The sequence below is a fragment of the Rattus rattus genome, chromosome 3, assembly GCF_011064425.1.
Source record: "Rattus rattus isolate New Zealand chromosome 3, Rrattus_CSIRO_v1, whole genome shotgun sequence".
NCBI lineage: Eukaryota > Metazoa > Chordata > Mammalia > Rodentia > Muridae > Rattus > Rattus rattus.
In genome coordinates, this window is record NC_046156.1 from 173,815,116 (window position 1) to 173,840,632 (window position 25,517).

At 39.9% G+C, this 25,517-nt stretch overlaps 1 protein-coding gene across 1 annotated transcript in view; it reads right to left on the reverse strand.

Annotated features, from left to right (window-relative positions):
* The window catches only part of Fyb1 (FYN binding protein 1), a 142,432-nt gene that overhangs the window by 4,319 nt on the left and 112,596 nt on the right, over positions 1-25,517 (reverse strand). Inside the window, exons 8-18 of the mRNA XM_032898816.1 lie at positions 24,575-24,734; positions 23,097-23,241; positions 20,842-20,864; positions 19,489-19,558; positions 18,364-18,501; positions 16,391-16,416; positions 14,212-14,278; positions 11,528-11,627; positions 10,254-10,416; positions 2,500-2,533; positions 520-551 (exon numbers count right to left, since the gene is read on the reverse strand). Coding sequence (XP_032754707.1) covers positions 520-551; positions 2,500-2,533; positions 10,254-10,416; positions 11,528-11,627; positions 14,212-14,278; positions 16,391-16,416; positions 18,364-18,501; positions 19,489-19,558; positions 20,842-20,864; positions 23,097-23,241; positions 24,575-24,734 — 958 coding nt within the window. The remainder of the gene's footprint in view (positions 1-519; positions 552-2,499; positions 2,534-10,253; positions 10,417-11,527; positions 11,628-14,211; positions 14,279-16,390; positions 16,417-18,363; positions 18,502-19,488; positions 19,559-20,841; positions 20,865-23,096; positions 23,242-24,574; positions 24,735-25,517) is intronic.

The window sequence follows — 25,517 nt, forward strand, 5'->3', positions numbered from 1 at the left end:
GTTTTAAAACGTTCCTAATTAATTGAACGAGAATGTATTTCTCAGCGATTAAAAACAAGAACAAAAACAAAAACAAAATCTTAACTCAGGCTACGATATAAAATTTACCAAATACTTTTCCCTGCCCTCCATTCCTTCCTCCTTCTTCCTTCTCTTCCCTGTTCTGTTGCTTTTTTGACACAGGGTTTCATGTAGCCTAGGCTTGGCCCCCAGTTTTATTGTGTGCTTAAGGCTGCCCTTAAACTTCTGATCTTCCTGCCTCTACTGCCCAAGTGCTGGGATTACAAGCCTGAACCATCACGGCTATTTTATAGTTTCTTATTCTGGAGAATAAAAATGCTTTGCTTTTCTTCAACTTCTTAATCTTGCGTGAAGATGATCCCCTTCTCCCCACGATACCAGAATCATTCTCTTCCTTCGAATTTTTGAGAAACTCAAATTCCGATCAGCTCTGATGACTCTAATTAAGCCAGCAAGCGGTTTTTACTGTTCCTGTGGAGGGGGCTGCAAAAGACTTACCATCAGCGATGTCGTCGTAGATTTCTCCATCACTGCAAACACAGAAAACCATTTTTATTTTGTAGAAAATATCTTCCCAACATTAACATACAGAAGAAGACAGCGATAATACGGTTGCCACGTAACAGACGCATTTAGAGGTGAAAGGTGAGGCTGTGCGCGTGGATGCAGAAGGGGACAAAGGTTTTACATTCATCTCCGCAGCTTCCTTCCCTGGCTTTGTCGACTCCTACCTCATTCTATAAACAGAATGACAAGCACACGCTGTGAGAGCACAGACCGTGCCCTACTGTGAGCTTTGCCATGGGCATAGGACATCTGAACTCCTAAGACCCACCCTCCTCCAGGGACCTCAATCCAAAAGTGAGATGAATTTTAACGGGTATTAATACTACACTCATACCTTTACTTGAATTTCAGGTGTTCTAAGTTTTAAATAAATGAAACATAATATTTAGCCTAGAAAACAGATATACCATTTCTGCGTGTTTCTAGTTACAGTGTATATATATCAAGTTTAAAGTATTTAAATACTAATCCTAGAATATATAGCCATTATGGAATTTTGTATACTACTTACTGTGAAGGTCACATCCACCACAGTAATTTTGGCTATTTTTGTGTTTTCAGGCTTTGCTTAGCCCTGAATCTTCATGAAGTATTCTATCAACAAACACTGAGCAACTGTCATGCACTGGGAGACTTATAAAATATGAGTCAGATGTAAGCTTTGATTGTATAGTCTAATGAGTGATCTTTAAACTGCAAAATAATATATTATAAATGTAAGCACAGTCTTGTGTTGGATACAGTTCCAAGCACCAGAGCAGTGAGGTAGCTGTGTTACTTCGTGTAGACATGGTCTTCATTCCTGCCCTATCTCTGACTTTATTATGGCAGCAGCATCTGGCCCCTTGTGGCTGCCGAGTGTGGCAGATACTGTGAGCTCCCTATGTCTTCTGTTTAGATCCTTTCTCTGAGGTGGAAGGAGGGTTTGCCTAATGGAAAGCTGATGTGAATTCAAAGAATTCTCAACTGCCGTGCAGCCCTCACTGATGAAGATGCACTGCTGTCTGCAACACACCCTTCCCATAACATTTGCATCTTTCTTAGAATAGGGCGGACAGCAGTTCTGCGCCCACCACTGTAACACTATTGAATGCTGCTGAAGAACAGGACGCTGTTAGGGTTGGTTTCTGTCTGCTCTCTTCTGGCTTGCTGACAGTACTCATAACATGTGTGGTCTATTCAGACGTGTGTGTCCTGTCGCTCATGGTTAATGGCTTGTGAATCCTTGGGTCTTACATTATGTCAGTTTTACAAAAATGTGTATTGCTGTGTGACTCAGCCTGATAGCGGGGTTAATCTTAAGCTCTGGGTTTCTTGGAGTTAGAATCTTACAGTGTTTTGGAGGAGTCCAGGGGCTTAAAGTACTAGGCCGTGACAGGCAGTGAAAAGGTCTTATTCACAAGAATACAAGAGTCATTGATGGCTATCTTTTTTTGTTTTTAGGGGCATGGGCATACTTTCAATAAGGGCAACACGATAGAGTACCGTGCCTGGTGTGAGTGTAGAAAAGCTTCAGTCAGAGGCGGAACTATGACGTAATAACTGGTGATATCAGTACCTAACACACAGGCAGTGGTTGGCTCTAATTAGGCCACTTCAAATACTACAATAATTAGTGAGCAGAATGCAAGCAATTAATGAAGGGTAGTGGCTTTGCTCTGTGTGTCTTCAGCAGACAGTTCAACGCGTATATACGTAAGACTGTTCACCACGAGTGAGCCAGGCTTCCTTCCTAATTAAGACTGGCACGTTCACCTTTGTTATTGGCACTATTATATCGATACAAAGGTAATGTATCCAATTTATTATGAAATCCAATTCATTGTATTATGGAGCAATATTAATACTTTTTCCTTAAGGAAGCCATGAGATTCTCTTAACAGACACAGTAGTAGAAGAAAACGGCCTTACTTGTCCACCAGGTAACTCCGAAGGACGTAACCATCTATAAGGGAGAAAGGAAATGCATTTTAATGACAGATGCAGTTTTGAAAATATTTAATATTAATGACAGACACAGCCTTGAAAATATTTAATATTTAGTTTCATCAGCTGAAAGACAAGCGAGTAATTATAATAGACTGAGGGTCTGAAGAGATGGCTCAGTGGGTAAGAGCTCCTGCTTCTCAGCCTCAGGCTCCAATGTGAGGCCATCACATCAGGCAGCTACTGATGGCCCATAGCTCCAGGTCCAGGAGTTCCAACACCGTGTTCTGGCTTCTGCAGGCACCCACACATGGTACACACACCCACACAGAAACACACACCCACGGTAATAAAAATAGAAAATCTTTAAAAAGATAACATGGACTAATTATATGTATACAGAACGTGCCCACAGAGGAATTCGATCATGTTTCTGCTGCTGTCACCCATACTTACTTTCCCCTCCTCTACTCTACTTCTCTTCTCTTTTTATTAAAGTCAGCCTGAAAGGTAATTTCATGATGGTGCTTCCATACACGAGTCCTTACACTTTTGTCTAAATTATTCTCTTCTCTGGCTGCATCCCCTGTGCCCCTGTCCTTCTCTTGATGGTTCCCTCCCTCCTTCCATCGGTCCCCTTCTGTTTTCACATCACATGATTTCATCGTCCCCTTCCCCACCGCTGAGGTTGCCCCCTCTCCTCTCTCACCCCCTTCCTCCGCCCTCTCCCACATACACTTTAGATAGAAGTTCCACATTTGAGAGAAAACATGCAGCCCTTGTGTCTGTGAATCAACTCCATTTTGTTTAATTTCGAAGTCAGAGGACAGCTGGCAGGAATCTGGTCTCTCCTGCCACCATGTGAGTGGCAGGGTTGCTAGTGATTGAAAAAGAATATGCGTGTGTGTGTGTGTGTGTGTGTGTGTGTGTGTGTGTGTGTGTGTGTGATTATACATATATGTACATATATACATATATATCAGTATATATACAAAATTATAAACTGTTGATAAAGACTGGGAATTTTTCTAACATTAAATGTTTCCATTAAAAAAAAAAATCCCTGGAAGATACTGAAAAAATAAAGTTCATGAAAGGAAAATGTAAACCACTGTTTTGGAAATTAAAGATGATTAGTATTTGCTGAAGCTTTTAGGTAATTTTCTTTTCAGTTAAATTACTTTTAACTTAAACCTCATTTATGATAAAATGTTGCAGGCCTGGTTAAGCCACCACTAGCAGTCCTTTACATAACCAAAGTTAATAATTCATAATACACAGCTTAACTATCTCGACTTCACCAACTAATTATAAAAGCTATATTCTCTTACGCTCTCAAACTTTCCTCCTGTATTTGCCTTGCTCAAGAGTTCTAGGTCACAGCTTTCTGCTCTGGTGAGGATTCCTCTGTAGCTGCTATTGTTCAAATCTGATCTTTTTTCTGCCTCTTGCTGTTCTTCTCTGTGTGTATGGGAAGCGAGGGAGGGAGAGATCAATGGCTGTGAATACTGAAGAAAACTCACTAAGATAAAGGAGGTCATCTGTGGGAGGAGGCCCCGCGACTCTACGTTAGTTCCACGATGGTGTGGTAATTTAGGGCTCGCTAACTCTAAAACCTCTTATAGAGAGTTTTTATGGGATTAGTGACTTTTAATGTAGCATAGGCTTTGCTGTCTGGCGCTTTCAAGTGCTAAGACTTCATTCTATTCCAGGATGGTTTTGTGATAGTGTCAAAACAAATGACTTACCATGATTGGTTATGCAATCCTGGCAGTATACTTTCTAGACGTTCTTTCTTTTCTTTTTTTTAATGCAGGGAGAAGAATGTTCTCTGTGTGCCGCATGGTGTGTGCTCACTTACCAGAATGAGATATTAATAGAGAATATGAAAAACTCTCAAAGAACAAAACAAAATCATGGTCATGGTGCAGAAAGCCTTACAATATTAAGAGTATTGATATTCCTGGGATTTTCACATGTCACATTAAGCGGTCATTTGGAAGCCTTCTGCTCACAGAAGAACAAAAGTCTTGAAATACATGGTGGGGTAGAGTGGTTAGCAAAATAACTCCCGCCCCTTGTATGTGCCAGTCACTTTCTCCCTAAAATGTCTGCCTGCCACCCTTGCCTCAGGGCTAACAACGCACCCGTGGGAAGGCATTGGAAGAATGGAGTTACCAATGAAATAGACAATAGCTATGGAAAAATATAAATAATCTTTATTTTGCATTTTCAGTTTTTCCTTAATCAAATGGATGTCTATCACTTGTTTCTCTGTTGTATTTGCAGAAAATAAAATTAAGTTACTGTTGGTCTCCTGCAGTTAAAAACATATAATCGTATTGTGTGACCTTGTCCAGGCAAGTGAACTGATGTCAAGCTTGAAGGGATATGAAACATGATGAATGGTACATAATATTAAATGTGATTTATTATTCTGGTTTTCACAAGACCTAATCTATCTCCTTTTCTTCTCTTTCTCCTCTGATTGTTTCTGAGACTTGCTATTAGAATGACTTTAAACAATCTGTCTGTCTGTCTATCATCTATCAATCTATCTATCTATCTATAATCCATCCATCCATCCATCCATCCATCTGTCCATCCATCCATCCATCTATTCTATTTTCAGATAAGTTTTCACTGTATTGCCCAAGATTGCCTTGAACTCCTGATTTCAAGAGATGTTCCTCAGTCAGCCTCCCAAGTACTGAGTTTTTAAGTGTGGGCTATCACAGATGGTCCAGATTGACTTTTTAAGTTCCTGAATACATTTCTTTTCAGTAAGCATCTATTGTTAAAAACAAAACAAAACAAAACAAACAACAAAGAAATAATCGACTAATTTGTGATGATGTCCAAACATTTGACGTTTCTTTCTTTGATGCCCAAGGGAACCAGAACATTGCAGCCATAAACACCTCCTTATTTATGCCTCCTGCTCTTTTTCTTTTCTTTTCCTCTCTCCTTTTTATTTCGATCTGTTTTGGAGAGAGTTTTTCTCCAGTGACAGCAGGTGGGAAAACTCTGAGCGTATGAGCATCAGACTGTAGCATGTGTGCAGATATTAGCTAGCGTTTTAAACATTTGAGAATCTGCCAGAAATATATATTTAAATGCCAGTGCCCACACAGCTCACACTTGCAGAAGTCAGTGGGTGAGACCCAACTCAATGTGCAATGTCTACACCAGAGACTTTTGCTCCACAAAGTGACAAAGGGGCTCTCTTTTATGCTTTAACCGATCAATTGTTCAGTCTGAACCTTAGGTTGCAGTCCTTTCTGTAATAGGTTGAAGAAAATTGGGAGTGAGTAAAACATTAATTATGCTGGTGATGAAGTACAAAATGCCATGAGATGATGTAAAATAAGGAAGGGACAGATTCAGGGTCCTTAATGATACACAAGCTAACAGGCTTCATCAGGCTGAACCAGAAAACTGTTTGTCAACCAGTTAAACTATTCAGCAGGAGTTTTCGTGTCTGTTTATGTCAGACTTTTAACTGGGTCTTAGACTAGAAATCTAGAGTGTTCTTTTGACCAAGCCATGTTCAAGGTGCGAGGCACTACACCAGTGCTGACAATCTGACGTCAGGCACTTCCTTGAAGTTCTATGACAGCTCAGAGCCTAAGGACAGTAGCAGGTTGATGAAACAAGCCACTCAGAAGTGGAAGCAGTGTCATGGTGGAGATGGGGAAATTCATCAGATGGCGATGGCTGGGAGTCGGGAGTACGGATGCTTCCAATTCAAGAGGATAACTGGCTTTATCTCAATGCACAGTGATTGGGTTCCAAGTCAAATAAGGTAACACAGTGGTCATATTTTATTCATGTAATGACATGGACTCTATTTCTGGATGACAATTCTAGATAGCAAGCTGCATTTGTTGCTGGATCATAAAAGACATTTATTATATGCTTGCCTAGAGACTGTGTGTTCTTGAAAATATTTTGTTAACAGATTAACAGAGAAGTGATTGGCAATGCCATTTGTGGTGACCTAGGTGAGAGAGTTAAATTTCTACAGTAATCATTCTAAGTCCTAGTGTAGAGAATAGACCAGAAATGAAGGAAATTAAGAATGATCAAGGATCCAGGCCGAAGAAGGAATTAACAAGGAAGAAATTCTATAAAAATTAAGAAAAGCAAGAAGTTTGAAAAAGCAAAAAGTGAAATTAAATATCTTGTTTCAATCTAGACACCACTTTGTAATGCTTAGGTCAAGAATCTCCTGTCTTAAGTTCTGAAGTTTGTGTAAACAATGCTTACCATTTTACCATTTATTCTCTGCCTTGTCAATAAAAGCGGATCACCCAATGGCTGGGCAGAAGAGTGAATAAGGCAGAGGGGAAAGAAACAGAGAGAGAGAGAGAGAGAGAGAGAGAGAGAGAGAGAGAGAGAGAGAGAGAGAGAGAGAAGAGAAGAGAAGAGAAGAGAAGAGAAGAGAAGAGAAGAGAAGAGAAGAGAAGAGATGAGATCAAGCCACAGGAAATAACAAAAGGAGTTCATAAGAGTTCAGCTGAAGTGTGAAAGGCCCTAAATACAATGGCACCTCCAAGACAGTCACCATCTCTAACAAATATGTAGTCTTAGAACCATCCTCAGAATTCAAGGCAAAGGCCCATTGAAATTCAGAATATGTTTTAATAGTACGTTCGATGTGTCCGCATGTGTACATATTCAACTCTCCAAATTCTATAAAGACCAACACATATGACATTGTATGACATTGTTTCAAGGCAACCTCAATAAGTAGAAACTGGAGTTTTAATTCTGTCTATAGAACTCTATTTAGTAATTGATCCTTGACAATTAAATATAGTATCTAGTCTGACCATGTTGGTTTATAGCTGAAGCCTTTTAATTTAGCATCTCTATGGGCTGCCATTTTAATTTCTTAAGCCTTTGTAGATTTATTTCATCTTTTGGTGTTATTGCAAGTCTAGATTGGATTCCCCTGAAAGGTTTCTATTTGGATTCAAATAATCTGCCAACCTCTGCTCTATGGTCTCCAATCTACCAGTCCATTTTTCATTCTTCTCCTTATCTAAGCCTGTCTTTTTAAAAATCCTCTGAAAAAGGAGATATAAAATTGTAATCATTATTGAAAAGATAATTATTTCTATGCTAAATATAGCAAAATATACATACTCCAAATCTCTTGTGACACTGGATCTCCTTTTTTATTTTAAAATAGAAAATATTTTGTCTAACTCTCTCTCTTCTTCCTTTGTAAAATCTTTTCATCGGTTTTTTATCAGCTGTGCTATTACATTGGCTTTTTAAAAATTCAAAGTCAGCAAAGTATTACTTAATCCATCCCTGGGATATTTCTTATCTCCCTTCTGTTCTAAGAGCCCTCCTTTAATTCTTTGTTAGATCTCTTTACAATGGCTTGACCTGAGGGATTGCAAACTACATCTGGAACAGATTCATTCCATAATGTCTACAAAATCGTTGTATTCTAATGGACATATTAGATGCCTGAGCATCATTAGCTTTGATGATCATTAAGACATTTCCAAGGGAGAGCAGGAGGACTCCATTAGATGTGATGGGTCACCAGCACCTGTCAGAGTGAAATGTCCCCCACCCCCAGGACACCACACTGCTGGAGCAGAAACAACCCAGAAAGATTCAAACGGCAAGTATTTGGGGTCTACAGGTGGGGAAGTAGCCACTCCAGCCATTAGAAAAGTAGATTAGGAGTAGCCCACCAGTAATTTCCAAAGCCAAATAAGTAAACCATATTCTGAGTCTCATTCATTTGTAAGCTAGACACTGATAAGCATACGTGGTGCTTTGAATATGCTTGGCCCACAGGGAGTGGTACTGTTTGGAGGTGTGACCTTGTTGAAGGAAGTGTGTCATTATGGGGGTGGGATTTGGAGGTCTCCTTCTCTGCTCAGGCCCCACCCATTGCAGAAGAGACCCTCCTTTTAGCTGCCCGGAAGACAGTCTCTCCTGGTTGCCTTCAGACTAAGATGCAGAACTCCAGATTAAGCTCCTTCTCCAACACCATGTCTGCCTGCATGCTACCACACTTCCTGCTATGATGACAATGGACTAAACCTCTGAATCTGTAAGCCAGCCCCTAATTAAATGTCTGCCGTTAGAATAAAGAGTTGCCTTGGTCATGGTGTCTCTTCACAGCATTGGCGACTTTATCTAAGACAGCACAAATCATTTATTTTACAAAAATGGACAGTAAGTCAATCATTCTGGAATAATACTCTGAAAGTCAGTCTCAAAAGCTCCTTAGTGCTCCTCCCTCTACAACCACTTGAGTACTCATTGGTCCAAATTTCAGCTAATATTTAACCATTTTGTTCTATTCGGGGAGGCTTCCAGAACACTCTGCTATCTTGCTTAACATCCTGAATACCTTTACACCTACCTAGGAGCGACCTTTAACCTTCTGTCGAGTCTTCTGAATCCATACCCAGTTTGCGAGTGACTGACCGGGTTCACATCAGCACTCATGTTTAATTACTCAGGAGCTGACCGTTTGACAACAATGCTTCTCCTGCCTGCCCTCTCTAACCTTCTTACTTAAAGTTTATTGTATTTGACTTTTAACTATGTGCATGTGCATGTGCATGCCGTGTGGAGTTATGAGCACAACAGTGCAGATGCCTGCGGAGGCCAGAAGAGGATATTGTATTCCCTGGAGCTGGAGTTACAGTTATCTGTGAACTGTCAGACGTGGCGGCAGGGAGCTGAGCTTGGGTCTTCTAGAAGAGCAGTAAGACCTCTCTCTCAACTGCTGAGCCATTGTCTATCCTGCACAGATCCCCTTTAAAACGGGAAGTCAGACTAAAACAAAATACAACCTAAAGAATGTCTTTATGATAAACAAAATACACCCGGTGGGGTGAGGTTGGGGTAAGAGATTTACGTAGTCATCCTGTGGAGATGAGACTTTCAGGCTGCCTGGAACGGAAGCAGGTACCAGTGAGCTTAGACATCACAAATGCATCGGTGAGAAAGTTTACAGAAGTGTCTGTGATGTCTCCACTGTCGTTTTCAAGCCTGTGTTTGCCACTGATGGTGCTCGCAGCTTCCAGTGTTGTTTTAAAAAATGATGGAGGAGCATGGAGAGTGGAAGAAAGCCTTCCCCAGGGAAGAGCACACCAATGGGTTATAATCCCTGAAAACTTACCTACACGTAACATTATACAGACTACACACACACACACACACACACACACACCAACAATTAAAGAAAAAGAGGCCATGAATGAGAGCAAGGGAGATACAAGGGAGAAAAGTTGGAGACAGGAAAGATAGGAGGGGAGATGATGTAATCATTTATAACTTCAAAAGACCCCCAAAGACATTAAAGTAGAATTCATCAATTTAAGCATAGCAGAAATCTCCAGTTTCCTAACATGTCCGACAACTCACAAACCACAGAGGAAAATGAGTTAGGAGAGAGGAGGGTTCGCTGTAACTGGCATAGCTGTAACTGGCATAGCTGTAACTAGCATGACTGTACCCAGTGTGGATGTACCCAGCGTGGATGTACCCAGTGTGCATGTACCCAGCGTGGATGTACCCAGCGTGGATGTACCCAGTGTGCATGTACCCAGCGTGGATGTACCCAGCGTGGATGTACCCAGTGTGGATGTACCCAGTGTGCATGTACCCAGCGTGGATGTACCCAGCGTGGATGTACCCAGTGTGGATATACCCAGTGTGGCTGTTAAAGGCACAGGGTGGTGTCTGCAGTGACTTACATTTGCCCTCTTCATTCCTGCAGAGAACTTTGGTGTCATCTGTGCTTTGTATAACTTCAAGAGACTCCCCAGGTTTTATCTGCAGATCTCTCGTTCCCCACTTTTTAGAAGTTAAGGAGGATGCAACTTTAGTTGAATATAGAACTCGAATTTCGCCGTCATACTGAAAAAAATAAATATATTCACATTACTGATATGAGTTATTATAGTAATTTTTTAAAGATTTATTTATTTATGTAAGTACACTGTAGCTGTCTTCAGTCGCACCAGAAGATCTCATTACAGGTGGTTGTGAGCCACCATGTGATTGCTTGGATTTGAACTCAGAACCTCTGGAAGAACAGTCAGTGCTTTTAACCACTGAGTCATCTCTCCAGCCCATTATAGGAATTTATTGACAAATTTATTAAGAAGGGTTTTGTTCTATGCATGCATGGGGGCTTTATCTCAAATTTGTTAATCAATACAGGAAGAACTATGTTAATTATGGTTGGGACTATTACTTGGACAGGGAATCCTGGGCTGTATGAAATGGTGAAACAAGTTAAGCATCAATAGGCATTCATTTGTTTCTGTCTGCTTTGTGACAGACAGCAGATGCAATGTGACCAGCCCCATGAAGCTCCTGCCTTTGTGGTTTCTCCATGGTGGGCAACAGCTTAGAGCTGTGAGCCAACAGAAGCATGCCCTGCCCTTCAACGCGCTCCTAGGCTACTTATTGCCCATGACAGTGACTAAGCCAACTCAAACCTCACCAACTTCACATAACAGGTACTTACAGATTATCACTTATTATAGACATCGACTATTAAATGGTTATCGTAGGATGGAAGATATAAACATGTATTATTGCCTGCTTAATTTATTAAGGAATACATTTCAATTTAAAACATATTTATAACAAAGAAAAGTTATGAAAGAGAACTATGATATTGTTAATCATGCTTTAACTGAACCCCCAGTGAATGGGATTGTTGGGGGGGAGGGCAGTAATGGGGGGGATGGGGAAGGGAACACCCATAGAGAAGGGGAGGGGAAGGGATTAGGGGGATGTTTGCCTGGAAACTGGGAAAGGTAATAACAATTGAAATGTAAATAAGAAATACCCAATTTAATAAAGATAGAGAAAAAAAGAGATACAAAAACAAAAAACAAACAAACAAACAAACAAAAAACCCCCAAACCCATGCTTTAAAAGTGTATATTTTATCACTTTGAAGTTTTTGGGAATTCTTTTCATCCTTGAACTCTGAATTGTATTAAATATTACACACCTTAAATTTTTTCCTGAGGTCTTTTTCTTCCTTTTCCTGCTTTTTTAGCTTCTTAGGATCTTTCTCTTCTGCTTTTGTCTTTCCAACACTCATACCTTGACTAGGGTGACAGAACACACATAAGCCAACACTTTGAGAGATAGAAAAGAGATAGATCATAACAGAGACTTAATTCTTAACATTAAATTTTAAATGGTTTGGTTTTTGTGACAGGGTCTCACTATACACACTGGAACTCATTATGTAGACAAGGCTGGCCTCAACACTCACAAAAATCCATTAGCCTCTGCCTTCCTAGTGCTGGGCTTAAAGGCATGAGCTACCATGCCCAGAACGTAATAATACATTTTTGACCAATGTTGGTTTTAACTCAGTACTTATAACCAATAATGGCTTTCTTACATATAGAAGGGGTTCATGAAAATAATACAAACGAGTTAAACTGTAACCAAAAGATCTATTGTTATAGTGGATCAGTAATAAAACTTAATGAGATGAAATATGCTGGCATTGCATGATTTCATGTGATTAGACCTACATTTGAACCCTGTACATTTTCTAGCTCCTTCTAAACAATTGAGTGACAGAGATAATGTTAACAAAAGGCTCCAAAGTGCTTTTTAAAAGAACTTAGTTTTATGAGTTATAAAATGTCTCTATCTTATTATTTTCACACCTAATTAAAATGGAGGAATGAGGGAGAAGACAGAATTGAATGGGAGAGCACTCACACACCACACCACAGACTTGATCCCCAGGAGAGGAAAACAGAACATAAATAATGGAGGAGGCATGGAAGAAAGGAAGTGTTGGTCAATGAGAAGCACGTACATAAAATCACTGTTTTGATATCGTGAGGGAACATCTTACAGACAACTAATAGTTAATTCTAAAGTCACCCTAGCCATCTCATTAAGTTGCTCATTAGAATTTAAAAGCTCAATACATATGACTAGAAAGAAGTGTAAATTCTTGCAGAAGGGAATTTTTAAAGAAAGCACTAGAATGGTTGGGAACAGTGAACATTTGATAATGATATTAATTTTCATTTTATCTAGAAAAAATTGCTTTTGACTTTTTGAAAAGTTTGATTCTTTATATTTATATTTTATTTTTTAATATTTATCTTGTTCACTGTGAAAAGAACGAGGACCATTACCCACTTCCTGTCCCGCATCTATCCCTGGGACCTCCTGCCTTTCATGATCTGGGCATTGGTGGAACTGCTGGCCCAGATTAGTTCTCTGCGATGATCAGAGCGTGAATGAATGCCGAATATGCACCACAAGCCATGTTTGAAAATAAGTTATTCCAAAATAGGATACCGTGTTTAAAAACATAGAATTGTTTTAATTTCTGAAAATAAACAATGGGTAAGGGGGAAAAAAAAACTGGTCCTATCTGGTCAAGTTTAATCAGCTGGTGTTTGTTTTGCTCCAAGGAAAAGGCCAGGATGTGACTCTGGGTTCACGCAGAGCCAAGCTAATGGGATGTGTGGATGTTTCTAGAGTAATATAAAACAGAAAACTGTATTAAAGCCCATCGGAGCCAGGCACAACGTCCTCGTGATGAGTAATGTTAGAACCAATAGGTTACTAAGGGTAGACTTCTGTTCATAGACCATGGAGAGGGAGTTTTCTTTCATTTTTCTTTCTTGTTTTGCATGTAGAACTTGATCTTCCTTTGTGAACATTGGCATATTTTGCCTTCAGCTCCTTTGATCTTGATACTGTCTGTAGTTCACTCAAATTGGCTTAATGCAGTAAAAGTAAATAATTGACATTTTCTCCTGCATTCTTCAGTACAGCTCAGCGGGCACGACTCGAATCTTTAGCCTATTTTCATTCGCTAACTAATCAACTCTACTGTCTTTTCACTCATCCTTCTTGGGTACACCGCCAGAGTTCTCTAGCTTTTGTACACATGCATGTCACCTCATAGAGTTACTCAAAGATGAGCAAGTATTCTAGTACATTACGTTCTACCTCAGAAGACTTCTCAAAAGTGTTCTTTATATCCTAACAGACCTCAACTACTTTTCCTCTACCATTACCTGACAGTTAAATGCAAACCTTGGATAAACCGAAATTATACACTCTTAACTTAAAAAAGAAATTGGTGTGAAGCTTTTTTGAGAATCTAACGCTTTTGTGAACAAAAATGGACATACATTAAAGCCCTCTTAATCGATACATTTTTTTTTTTCACCAAGAAAACCATTGGTGGAGGGGAGTGAAGAAGATGGTTGAGGGATGAGATAGAAAAGAAGCATATTCAAGGGGAAAGAAGTCAAAGAAAAAGGTAAAAATACAAGAGAAGATTAAATCATTGAAGTGACTTCTGAGCAGATCTCAAGTTATCTGTTCCTAGTAAATGAGTGGATACAGACAGCAATGAGTCACCAGCAGCCAGCAGACCTTAGTCAGCGAACTAGGGGCAGAACCAGTGTCTGGGGTCAGAGGAAGGAATGAGGAAGGGCAGAGGATAGAAGGTTAGGACAATTTTGTCACAAACATAACTGTGAGGTGAGAGCTGTGATCAGAAATAGGCACAGCTTTAGAAAAGGACAGCAGAGCCCACATGACTTCACACAGCACACATACGCCACGCTGGGTTTTTACTCCTGATCAATGTTGAGCAATCTCCTTGTCAACATTTCAGTGTAAGGAAAACATTTTAATGACCTCATTTCTGCAGGTGGAGGAGGGAAGTCTGAGGCATCCACATCATCGTAAACTTCTTCTCCCACATCTAATAAAAGACAGAACATCAAGCATTGAAACATTGTCCATTTACACTTTGATATAAACATTCAGTGATGTTATTGTAAACTGAAGACTACCAATAGCTAGTAAGAGATTTCTCAGGGTCTGGATACATTTCTACTAAAGGTATCACCTACTTTTCAAAGGAAGGAAGGAAGGAAGGAAGGAAGGAAGGAAGGAAGTTCTTACCATCCTGAATGTGAGTATTCAACTTCAAATTACAATACACGAATAAAGTAACAGTGGAAACCAGTGAATATGATTTGAACTATCATTATTTGGGGAAAAAAACTAGGAATAGCCCTATTACTCTAAAACTCCACACATGTAATCAGTGGATGAATAGTGGGACTTCAGAACAGTGGACAAAGAGGTCAGCACTCTTGGGTACTGGCAGTAGGAAGCAGATTCTTACATGTTACAGGGTGCTATTGTACTTATCCATATGTATGTATGTATGTATGTATGTATTTATGTATCATCTATGTATTCATCATCTATCTAACTTATCTATCAATCATCTATCTACCCATCCAGCATCTATCTATCTATCTATCTATCTATCTATCTATCTATCTATCTATCTATCTATCTACCCATCCATCCATTCGTCTTGCTATCTGTATCATCTGTCATCCACCATCTCCTTTTAGTGATTTGTTAGGTATTAGTTTATACCCTACAGTGATAGTATAATTGTACTGCCTTCAAAAGCAAATCTCATTTCTACAAATAGTATACATCAAATGATGAGAAACAGCAAAATAACATTGATAGAAAAGTAGCCGTGAGCTGGACTGGGCAGTGGTGGCTCCCGTCTTTAATCCCAGTGCTCTAGAGGCAGAGGTAGGTGGATCTCTATGAGTTCAAGGACTCCTGGTCTATAGAGTGAGATTCAGGACAGCCAGGGCTACAGAAAGCAACCCTGTCTCCAAAAGCAAAAATGAAAGCAGTCAAGCAGGAAGGAAGGAAGGAGGGAAGGAAGGAAAGAAGGAAGGAAGGAAGGAAGGGAGGAAGGAAGGAAGGAAGGAAGGAAGGAAGGAAGAAAGGGCAAAAGAAAAAAAGAAAGGAGAAAAGTAGCCATGACTGGTGTGGTAGACTGAGAATAACCCCCATACCTGGCTTATGTAGTTCTGGGGATCAAACTCAATGCTACAAACTGAGCCACATCTCCAGCCTAACATACTCTTAAAAACATATTTACAAATTTAAGTAGATAAACTCTTTAAAAGCCCTCCAATATTTTAGAGACAATATTTTATTTTATTCAGGGCAATTTTTTAAAAATTGTTAAAAGATCTGTCCTAGCAGGGCTTTACAACAATGATTGAAATTGTATCAAGATAAAAGCATTAACCAATACCCCCCTTCCAATATCTGGAAGTATCTGGTTGTGTGCCTTCTGAATATTTTTACACATGTTTTATGCATGAATCATGTATCTTAAACATGAACTGAACTGGAGTGGGGTCTTAGATCACATTGATATCCATTGCTTTGTACCTATCTCTATGCCACAATGGCTTTCAGATTAATAATTTTGAAGCCATTTGTGCTGGTTTGAGTGAGACGTCCCCTATGGTCTCAGGCATTTGAGTTCAAGGCCAGCCTGTTCCCCTGCTGGTGAGGCTGTTTGGGCAGCCTTTGCAGGTATGGCCTTGTTGATGTTTGTCACTGAAGGTGGCTTTGAGAGTTGAAGACATGAACCATTACCAGTTCACCCTCTGTTGTTTGAGGTTCAAGGTGCGAGCCTTCAGCTTCCTGTGCATCCACCAAGCCTTCATCAAAGTGTATTATAACAGTAGAAAAGCAACTAATACAGGGGAGGGTACCAAGGAGTAGGTAGTCCTGGGACAGGCCTGAGCCTGCTGCTTTGGGGAGGAATGTTAACGGTGTTTTATCACAAAAGAGAAGTATCTAATGCATGAATTTTATTTTTATGGTTCTATTATTCTATGGTTGGATAGTTGAGCTCATCTAGGGTAAAACTGCTTTGGACTCAGGACTTAAGCAGGTACAGGGATGACGTTCAATGCTTCCCTCTACTATAGGTGTAAGAAATGATTTGTAAAATGCATAATTAGTTTTTACTACATACCCAGTTGTTTATGAGGAGAAGGGAAACTGAAAAAGAAAAGAGAGAACATAGTTAAAATCAGAGGAATATGAGTCGTGAACTCAATTGCTTTATATGAGGGAGGTGTGAACACACTCTAAAGGTGTGACGTGGGTTAACGTCCTGATTGTCATACCTTTCTTATCCTCCATTTGCCACTAGTTTCTAGCCATCGATTTGGAATTTTTTTTAGACTGGTTTTGAACTAGTTTTGTTGTTCAAAAAATGTCACGAGTGAAGACAGTCATTTTATGTTGCCCACAGTCACTGGACCAGTATCTTAGCTTTGCTCTAAATTGTGGGCATGTTAACACACCAGAGTAAGTTAAATGGACTTAGTATTTTGGAGCCTCATGCTATCCATAGGTCTGGCCCAAATTGTTTATTTGAATTGAGGACTGAAATTACAGAGTCAAAATCAACGGCAGTCATTGGGACATGACCACATTTCTCCAGTGTGTCTATGTTTACCCCAAACTGGAGAGTGATGAATAAGAAAGGAATGTACTCTTTAACTAGACAATGAGAACTGGTGGACAGGAGTGGGAGGGACCAAGATCAGGTGGGTTTAGTTGTAGCAGAAAAGGAAGTTTGCTTTTATTATTTTCTGAATTAATTAGCAGAAAAGGAAGTTTGCTTTTATTATTTTCTGAACTATGACACACACACACACACACACACACACACACACACACACGCATGCATGCGTGCAAGCAGTCAGGCACGGACATGCTTCTCAAAGATTTAATACAGTACAGTACGATATGAAGACATTCGCTCAAATAACTCCAAATCAGAATTGGGTAGTGTACAAACAAGGCAAAAAGTCTCTTTAACACCAAATGAAAGTTATATTGAGCAATGTTGCTCAAGAGAAGACTTCTTGTTCTGTGTCTTTATCATAGTAAGGGTTCTGTTTATTGACTGCTCTTCAGTGTTTCACAAAAAAGGATAAAATTAGGAAGGCTGTGTGAAAACAACGTGTAAGGGTTTCAGTTAAATGTGACGAACACATTAAAAAAATGAAAAACAGAAAGACTCATCTGCACATGGTTAAGATCCTTCAAACTTATATACATGGAATTTACACTAAGGGGCTGTTTTGAGGCTAAAAATTATTTATGCATTAGTTATTTAGATAAATTTGAAATACTGGGAACAAATCTGCATTTGTGTGTAATTAAGATAATAAATTGCTATTGTAAATTTTTCAATTTTATATTTAGGAAAAATTCTAAATTATGTCCTAGTTTGCTTTTTTTTTAGTATAGAATAGAGTTTATTCAGGGTATGGGGAGGGGAGTTAAGAGGGTAGTAAGGCAGAGAAGGAGAGTAGAGAAGTGTAGAGGAGAGGAGGGGGGAGAGGACTAGAGTAGAGGGCGGCCATGAGCACATGGGGAGGGGAGGGGAGAGGGGGATGGGGAGAGAAGGCACAAAGGGGTAAGAGAAAGCAAGAGGAAGCAGGGGGCAAGAGAGCTATGTTCTGGATTTTAACAAATTAACTTTTAATAGAGAATATGGAGCTTTAAAAGTAGTCAGCATAAAATACCACACAGTAAAATTTAGGCTTGCAATCAGAATAGGAAAGTTTTAGATGATTGTACCAGTGAGAGAGACCCTAGTGGTGTGTATTCATGAATGACTGTGCGTGCTTGAGTGCGTATAAGTGTGTGCATGTGTGCATGTGCGTGTGTGTATGGTATTCATGCAAGTTTGCAGGAGAGTAAAGTGTATCTTAGAATTGTGTAATTACTGTGTAGTAATTTCGGGATAAGTGGGGTTTTCCAATATAATTAATTACACTGTGAGATGAATGTAAGATGATTAATAGAAAATGACAGAAAAGTGGTGTGAGTTCATCAGGATTTGCTTATTGGTTATAGAATATTAGTAGCACTCAATTAAACCAATATTAGTGTATTATTGTGCACTGAAGGCGGTCAGTTGACTCTTACGATGAACCTTCATTATTGTCTGACTCAGAGACTTTAGGTTTCTCTCGAATGCTTTTCTTTCTTTCATCTTTTCCCTTTAACATCTTCAAAATCCCCCAGGACCACGCGTTAGTCTTCTCATCAACCTGCGGCACGGATCTTGGGAGCATCAGGCATTGACAGAATGTAATAATCAGCAAACCATGAAGACATTGTGTGCACATTCAGAGTTTAAGTAATTATACTATGCTGACCATAAATAATAGTAAATAGATCATAGTAGCCAATAGTGTGGTGTTGCTAGGTTCATAATTTCTGGTGAGTGGGTATTTCTTTCACCAGGCTGGTCATTTCTTATTTATTCAGTTAGATTTATTTAAGTTTCTAAAACATAAAGCTAGGTCAAGTCAGCTAGAATTAAGTTTAAAATGTCTACTTGGTATTATTTATGACTAATGTAAAATATACACTAGATCTTAAATATGTTATTTTAGAATGGAAAGATTTATTAACTCAAAAGATTTTATAAATCATTATTATAAAAATAAAGACATTTATCATTAAGCAAAGGAATAAATATTCAATACCAGTTATGCTATAAAATTACCACAGATAACAAATGGTATAATTTACTTGAAGCAGGATCTCATATGGTAGCTCAGGTTATCCCGGGGTTTATTAAGCAGCTAAGACTGGCCTTGAACTCCTGGGTTCAAGGGATGCTTCTGTTAAACCTCTGGAGTCCCAGAATTAAAGGTGTGAGCCCGACACCCTGATGTAATTATGTTACGCAGAAGACACCACAGTCATGTAACATAAACTCTAGAGATAGTTGTAAAAGTATTATTGATTAATAGATAAATGATTGGGAGATTATTTTTAAAAATAAAAACATTCACATCACTTGTAATTTGTCCTCTTTTTCTTTCATTTTTTTCCTCAAAAATGAGATTTTTTCCAATCTACCATTTCATTTACAGTGAGATACCATTATCCTTCATGACTTACTCTTAATGTCAATTAAACCCTCCCATAATTTTAGGGCTGAATAGACTAATATTTTCTACTGTCTATACTATCTGGAGATGTAAACTAAATTACCACATATGTAATATCTTGGGGAAAAAGCAATTCAATGATTATTACCCGTCGTCAGCATCTTCCTCTTCTATCCCATCATAGATGTCGTCGTCTGCTGGCGGTGGTGGGAACATCCCTTCATTTGGATTAGGAAGGAAACCTTTTGTCAATTGTACAATTTGATGACATACAACCTACTCTGATTTTGATACTAATTCTCTCCCATTTGACCGCAGAAAGCATCCCCTTTTTCATATTAGCCATTAAAGTGGTAAACTTTATATTTCTCACTGTCACATAGATAGTTTGTAAATCAGTTGCTTTATTGATTATTTTAAGGCATTTTAGGGACAAAGTCATTATAAAGAAATGAGTGATGATGGGACCCTGGACCTGATGTAAAACGCATGGGTAAGAATTCATATGAGAAAATGTAAAACAGAAGAGGAGCTAGAATTAGATATCTATCACGAAAAGGGAGAAGTGAACTAGTAAGACAAATTCAGTTGGAAGCGAGTAGACACTTAGGAAAAGACTAAGACGCTGATTTATGAAGGTTATACGGAATGAACGATGACTCTAGATACCAATAGTAACCGAAAGAAACCACAAAGGGAAAAGCCACAGTTTAATGCATTCATATTAAACTGAACCCCCTTTCCATTTCATTTGCTATGCTGTGCCCTTAGAAACTCGGCTACTAGGCAAGTATTTGCTTAACAAATTATTTATTGACTAACTTCCACAGGCAGGAAAATGGCCTTGAAATACAACTTTCTGCATGAGAATCTGAGCTCTTGGTTTTGCTACCTGGAAAACCAGGGGGTCTTGAGGAGGCACTGTCAATGTAGGCACATAGTTTGCCATCTAGAGATAGTTCTGGAAGTGAAAGGGGAGGCTTATTCTTAACTGTTCTCAGACAGTTTGCAGAAGGCAAGGCCATCCCAGGCACTCTGGGAGTGGAGTCACGTTAGGATCCACAGCAAACTTGGAAGACAGAAGTGAGTGAACCACAGTCACTTGGTGACCAGGACTAGAATCTGGGTGACAGACTTCTGGTACTTTTTCCTCCTTAAGATCCCATTGAGTCTTTAATTTCTGGTTCCTATACAGATACATAAAATGATGTAGGCGTATATGACCTGAAAGCAGAAGAGAAAATGTCTAGGGGAGCAAGTAAGTAAGGGAGGGGCAAGAGGAAGGAAGAAAGGGGTTGGGGAGAGCATGATAAAGTCCATTCTATACTTACACAGAAATCTTCTTGTGGTACAATGGCTGTACCAACAAAATTATATTTAATAACCTTAATTTAATGTACAGAAATATCAAAAACTCCTCTTGCAGTTAGCAAACTAAAGCGTTTTCTCGTTAACATATTCAAACATGTTCAAGACCGAAAACAGAAAGCTGGTGCCTCACCTCCACTTCCGCTCTGACTGTGGCTGGGAACAAAACAGAAAGAAGAAATGTCCGAATTATTTGGCTTTCAGGGATAGAAATCCAAACACTGTGCAGACTGTAAATATTAACATTCTACTTAAAACTAGGATGAAATATAGGAAGAGCAGGAAGAACATTAAATGTAGTAGGTCGGAAGCGACAGGGCAACAATATAACCAACGAGCACCACCAACTAGCACCCGGGAGGAAACAGTGAGCTCCAGCAGCACAGTCCGCAGCTAAGAGCTGCTCGCTTTCGCTAAACTTCCCATTGGGCGTTTTTCAGTAATCACACATTATATTTAAAATTACTTTTAAAACTACCTTGTGTTATTTTAGGAGTCAATTAGGACAATTACCACTGCACCCTTAGACTCCTTTTTCAGTGTCTTGTTTGTTTGTTTTTTCAGAGCTGGGGACCGAACCCAGGGCCTTGCGCTTGCTAGGCAAACGCTCCACCACTGAGCTAAATCCCCAACCCCCTTTTTCTGTGTCTTAGATCCACAGTATCTAACTCTTAATATAATATCATTACACTCTGTTTTAAGAGGAAAAAAAAGTAAGTTGATCTCTTGATGGGACTTTTACCTCTCAAAACCAAGGTTTTTTTTTTGTTGTTGTTGTTGTTTTTTTTTAACAGTCAGAAATTCCTATTTTACCTTTTATAGTATATACTCTGGCCTGTGTCTCCCTATGAGGCACATGAGAGCCAAGTGTGGACTCTGGAAAAACGTAAGATGTCTGTTTGTTCAATCTTGTCATTTTGCAGGAAGGAATCCAGGATTCCGAGGGTTTAACACCTTTTGCATGGAGCTAGCTAAATGACCCCATTTTGGTCTTTGGTCTTTATACCAGCAGCAGGAATAAATGTGAAGGTGTCACCATGCAGGACAACTGTACCCTGGTGCTCAATGGTCACATTCCTTTTACGGTGGAAGGAACTAGCCTGATACAGATCATTAATAATAAATTAATAATTAATGGATAATTAACAAAGGCATACTGCTGTCAATGGAACTTTGTAGAGAGGCACGGTACATCGTACTCTAGAAACTGATTTGTAAAGTAATCGTCACACTGTCACTAGTAGTCATCTTCACATCTCTTTTCTCTGCCACTCCCCCAAAAGAGGCAATCCTCAGAATTAATTGCATCCAGATGGCTGGTGCTTCTGGTGAATATGTTTCCTCTTGGAGATCCTCACATCTAATGCCTCGGGGATGTCACATGCTAGGACCAGAGGTACCAGAGGCTCATTTCATCTGTAGGGTGAATTTATCCATATTTGTATGTAGTACATACACTTCCTTCATCTCACACTGGATCTTCCAAAACACTAGTTACATAAAACTTTCCTCTTTATAAGTCAAAGGTCTCAAGTGTTTCAGTGTAGCCATGAGAAACTAATAACCAGGCAGGTGGGAGAAGTTGCCTTTGGTTGCTTCTCCAAACAGGATCCTTTGTTTTTGCCCCTCTGCTGCACAAAAGGGTGTTTATCTCTCTAGGAAAAATGCCATTTTAGTGTAGTGGAGTAACTAGACATTGGAAAGTTGGACCTTTACTGAATATCTAGGGATCATAGGGGTTTGAGATCTGATTTTTTTCGGAGTATACTGGAGTTGTAGTGGAAGCCCTTCTCTTTCCTGTTCTATTTTTAATCAACAACAAGAAATGTATTTAGACTCAGAGATTTAAGGGTGAAAAAGTATGTGTGTGTGTGTGTGTGTGTGTGTGTGTGTGTGTAGTTTACATCTTCTACTTCATAGTTTCCAAAATCATACTAATTTTTTTTCTTTTCTTTTCTTTTTTTTTTTTCCAGAGCTGAGGACTGAACCCAGGGCCTTGTGCTTGCTAGGCAAAGCTCACCACTGAGCCAAATCCAAAAATCATACTAGTTTAGGCATGTCCCTAAGATCAACTCATAATGAATATTACAAGAGTATTGTGTAGCAGACAACAAATTTAACACAATTATATGACCCACTGTATTTCAAATAGCACTTGATGTGGGTGGCCAACAAGTAAAATAAGATAATGGAGTTTCACTTGGTCTTGCACTCACTCATACTGGGGTTGGGAGTTTCACTTGGTCTTGTACTCACTCACACTGGGGTTGTTGTACACGGTGATTTAGTTTGGTGATGGAGGGCATTAGGTAAAATTGCGGTATCCTGAAATACCTGATGCCTGGCAAGGGAATAGTAGTCTGCTTACGGTCTCTCTGTGTCACACACCTGTTAGGAGCATCCTGCTCAGCCACATCATCGTAGACATCCTGGTCCTCTTCAACAGGTCTCGGTGGAACAGCATTGATGGTGTTCTTCTTCCGTTTCAGGGAATCATAGTCAATCTTGACGGCAGTCGTTTTAATATAACCATCTACCAAGAGGTGAAAGGGGTCTGAGAGTTTGTTTTGGAGTACCGATTGCTATCTTACTATTAGAGATTTCTCCTAAGTCTGGGAACGAAGCCTAGCAGGCCCACAGCTCTGGATTTGGTTTCCTGGCTATGTATGAGTATGCGCCCACCTATGCATGCACACATGGATACAGCCAAAGACACTTCATTAAACATTAAAGAGGTCTCTCTGCTTGCCGTCTTGACTTAAGGACCTTCTGTAGTTTTATATACTCTGTAGACACTTAACCTGTGGCACTTTAAAGCGAGTCAAGATTCAATGTGAAGATTTAAAGTGGTTCACATGACATTTCTTTTTTTTCCCCCAACAGAAATGAGGAACTTAATGACTTTTGTAAAAGCTAACATCGCACTTCACTAAAAAGAACCACTCTCTCCATTTTAATTTTTTCCTCTTTGTTTATGCAATAGCAGAGTCCTAACATGAGCCGTGGAGGTCTGGAAGGATCCATTGCTCACTCAAAAGGGACTTACGGCTAGGCAGAGAACCTACTGCTATTATCCTTATTCACAGATACAGTATTACACTAGCCGCTGATGACTTACCATTACACATACATGACATAGATTAAGGCAATTTACAGCTTTTATCCCACAAGCTTCTGTTTACACATAGATACACATAGTTAACCAACCATAGGCCCACAAGTGGCAAAAGTGCAGCTAATAAGAGACTCCTGAATGCCCAACCTTAAACGGAAGGTATGTATGACATCCCTTCCTCCAAGGGCTCAGGGATATTGCAGAATAAGGACCAGCAAAAGGTGGACAGTTAGAAGGAAACTGCCCTCCAGACATAGCAGGGCAACTGTACATACAAACTTATAGCCGTTGTGACATTATTCACAAGACCTGTTGTCAAAACCTAGACAGATCAGCTCCCAGCATGACAGGGGAATCGGGCATGAGTTCCACCCCTAACCGAGAAGCAACTGGTAATTGTTGTTATTGGAAAAGGACAAGTCAGTTTCCAGAGTATTGCCCTTGGTGTAGACCACACTCCAGTGAAAATCTAAAAATATTTGAGCAATATAAATTGCTATAAATGCGGGGAGGGAGGAGAGATACACAGTTGGTTGAAAAGGAAAGAGGGGTTGATTTGGGAAGAGTTGGGGGAGGGAAGGCAAATGTAATCAAAGCATGTTGTATGAAATTCTCAACTAATACAGAAGGAAGGGAGACATAGGGAGGGAGGGAAGGAGGGAGGGAGGGAGGGAAGGAGGGAGGGAAGGAGGGAGGGAGAGAAACCGACTAGCCCTGGAAGCCTTGAAACCCCTGGAAAAGGTGCACTCACATGATCCCCTTGCAGTTCTGCCCAGCCATTTCCCTTCTGGATTGTCTGTGATGCGAATTATTTCAATGTCCTCTCCTTGCTTGAAGCTCAGTTCGTTCTTTCCTCCTTTGACATCACAGCAGGCTTTTGCATGATGGATGACTTGAATGGGGCCAGTAAGCTACAAGGTGGAAAACATAATAGAAAACCACTGAAAATATAATCTTGAAATATAATAATCCTACAACTGTCATTCCTGGTGAACGCTCTTATTAAAGAATTAAGGCAGATGCAGTGTCCCACAGCCAAACATTAGGCTTGCTCGGGGAGTCCTGCAGAAGAATGGAGGAAGAATTGTAGGAACCAAAGAAACCCCACAGAACCAATGACCCAGGACTCACAGGGACTCACAGAGACTGAACTGACAATCAGGGAGCCTAGTGGGTCTGACCTCAGCCCTCCTCTTGTATATTACAGTTGTGTAGCGTGGTCTTTTTGTGGGACGCCTAGGAGTGGGGCTGGTGACTTTTTTTTCCTTCCTGGGTTGCCTCATCCAGCCTTAATACGAAGAATAGTGCCTATTCTTACTATAACTTAATGTGCCATATTTTGTTGACATTCATGGGGAGGCCTGAACGTTTCTGAAAGAGGAGGAGGAGGAGGAGGAGGAGGAGGAGGAGGAGGAGGAGGAGGAGGAGAGTGAATGGGGAAGGGGGAGGGCTGGGAGGGGAAGAGAAGCTACAATCGGAATGCAATTTATGAGAGAAGAATGAAGAAAAGATACAAAAGAGAAAGAGCTGAGAAGAAAACCACAGAGGTGTAGCAAGACCAACAGAGACCAGGTGAACATGTGTGTGTGTGATTCATCAGAGAGTGGTGGTAGTCTGATGAACATAAGAACTCTGGAAAATACATGGAATGAATGGGACTGCATATGTACTGATGTACACTAGCCCTTTCTTTC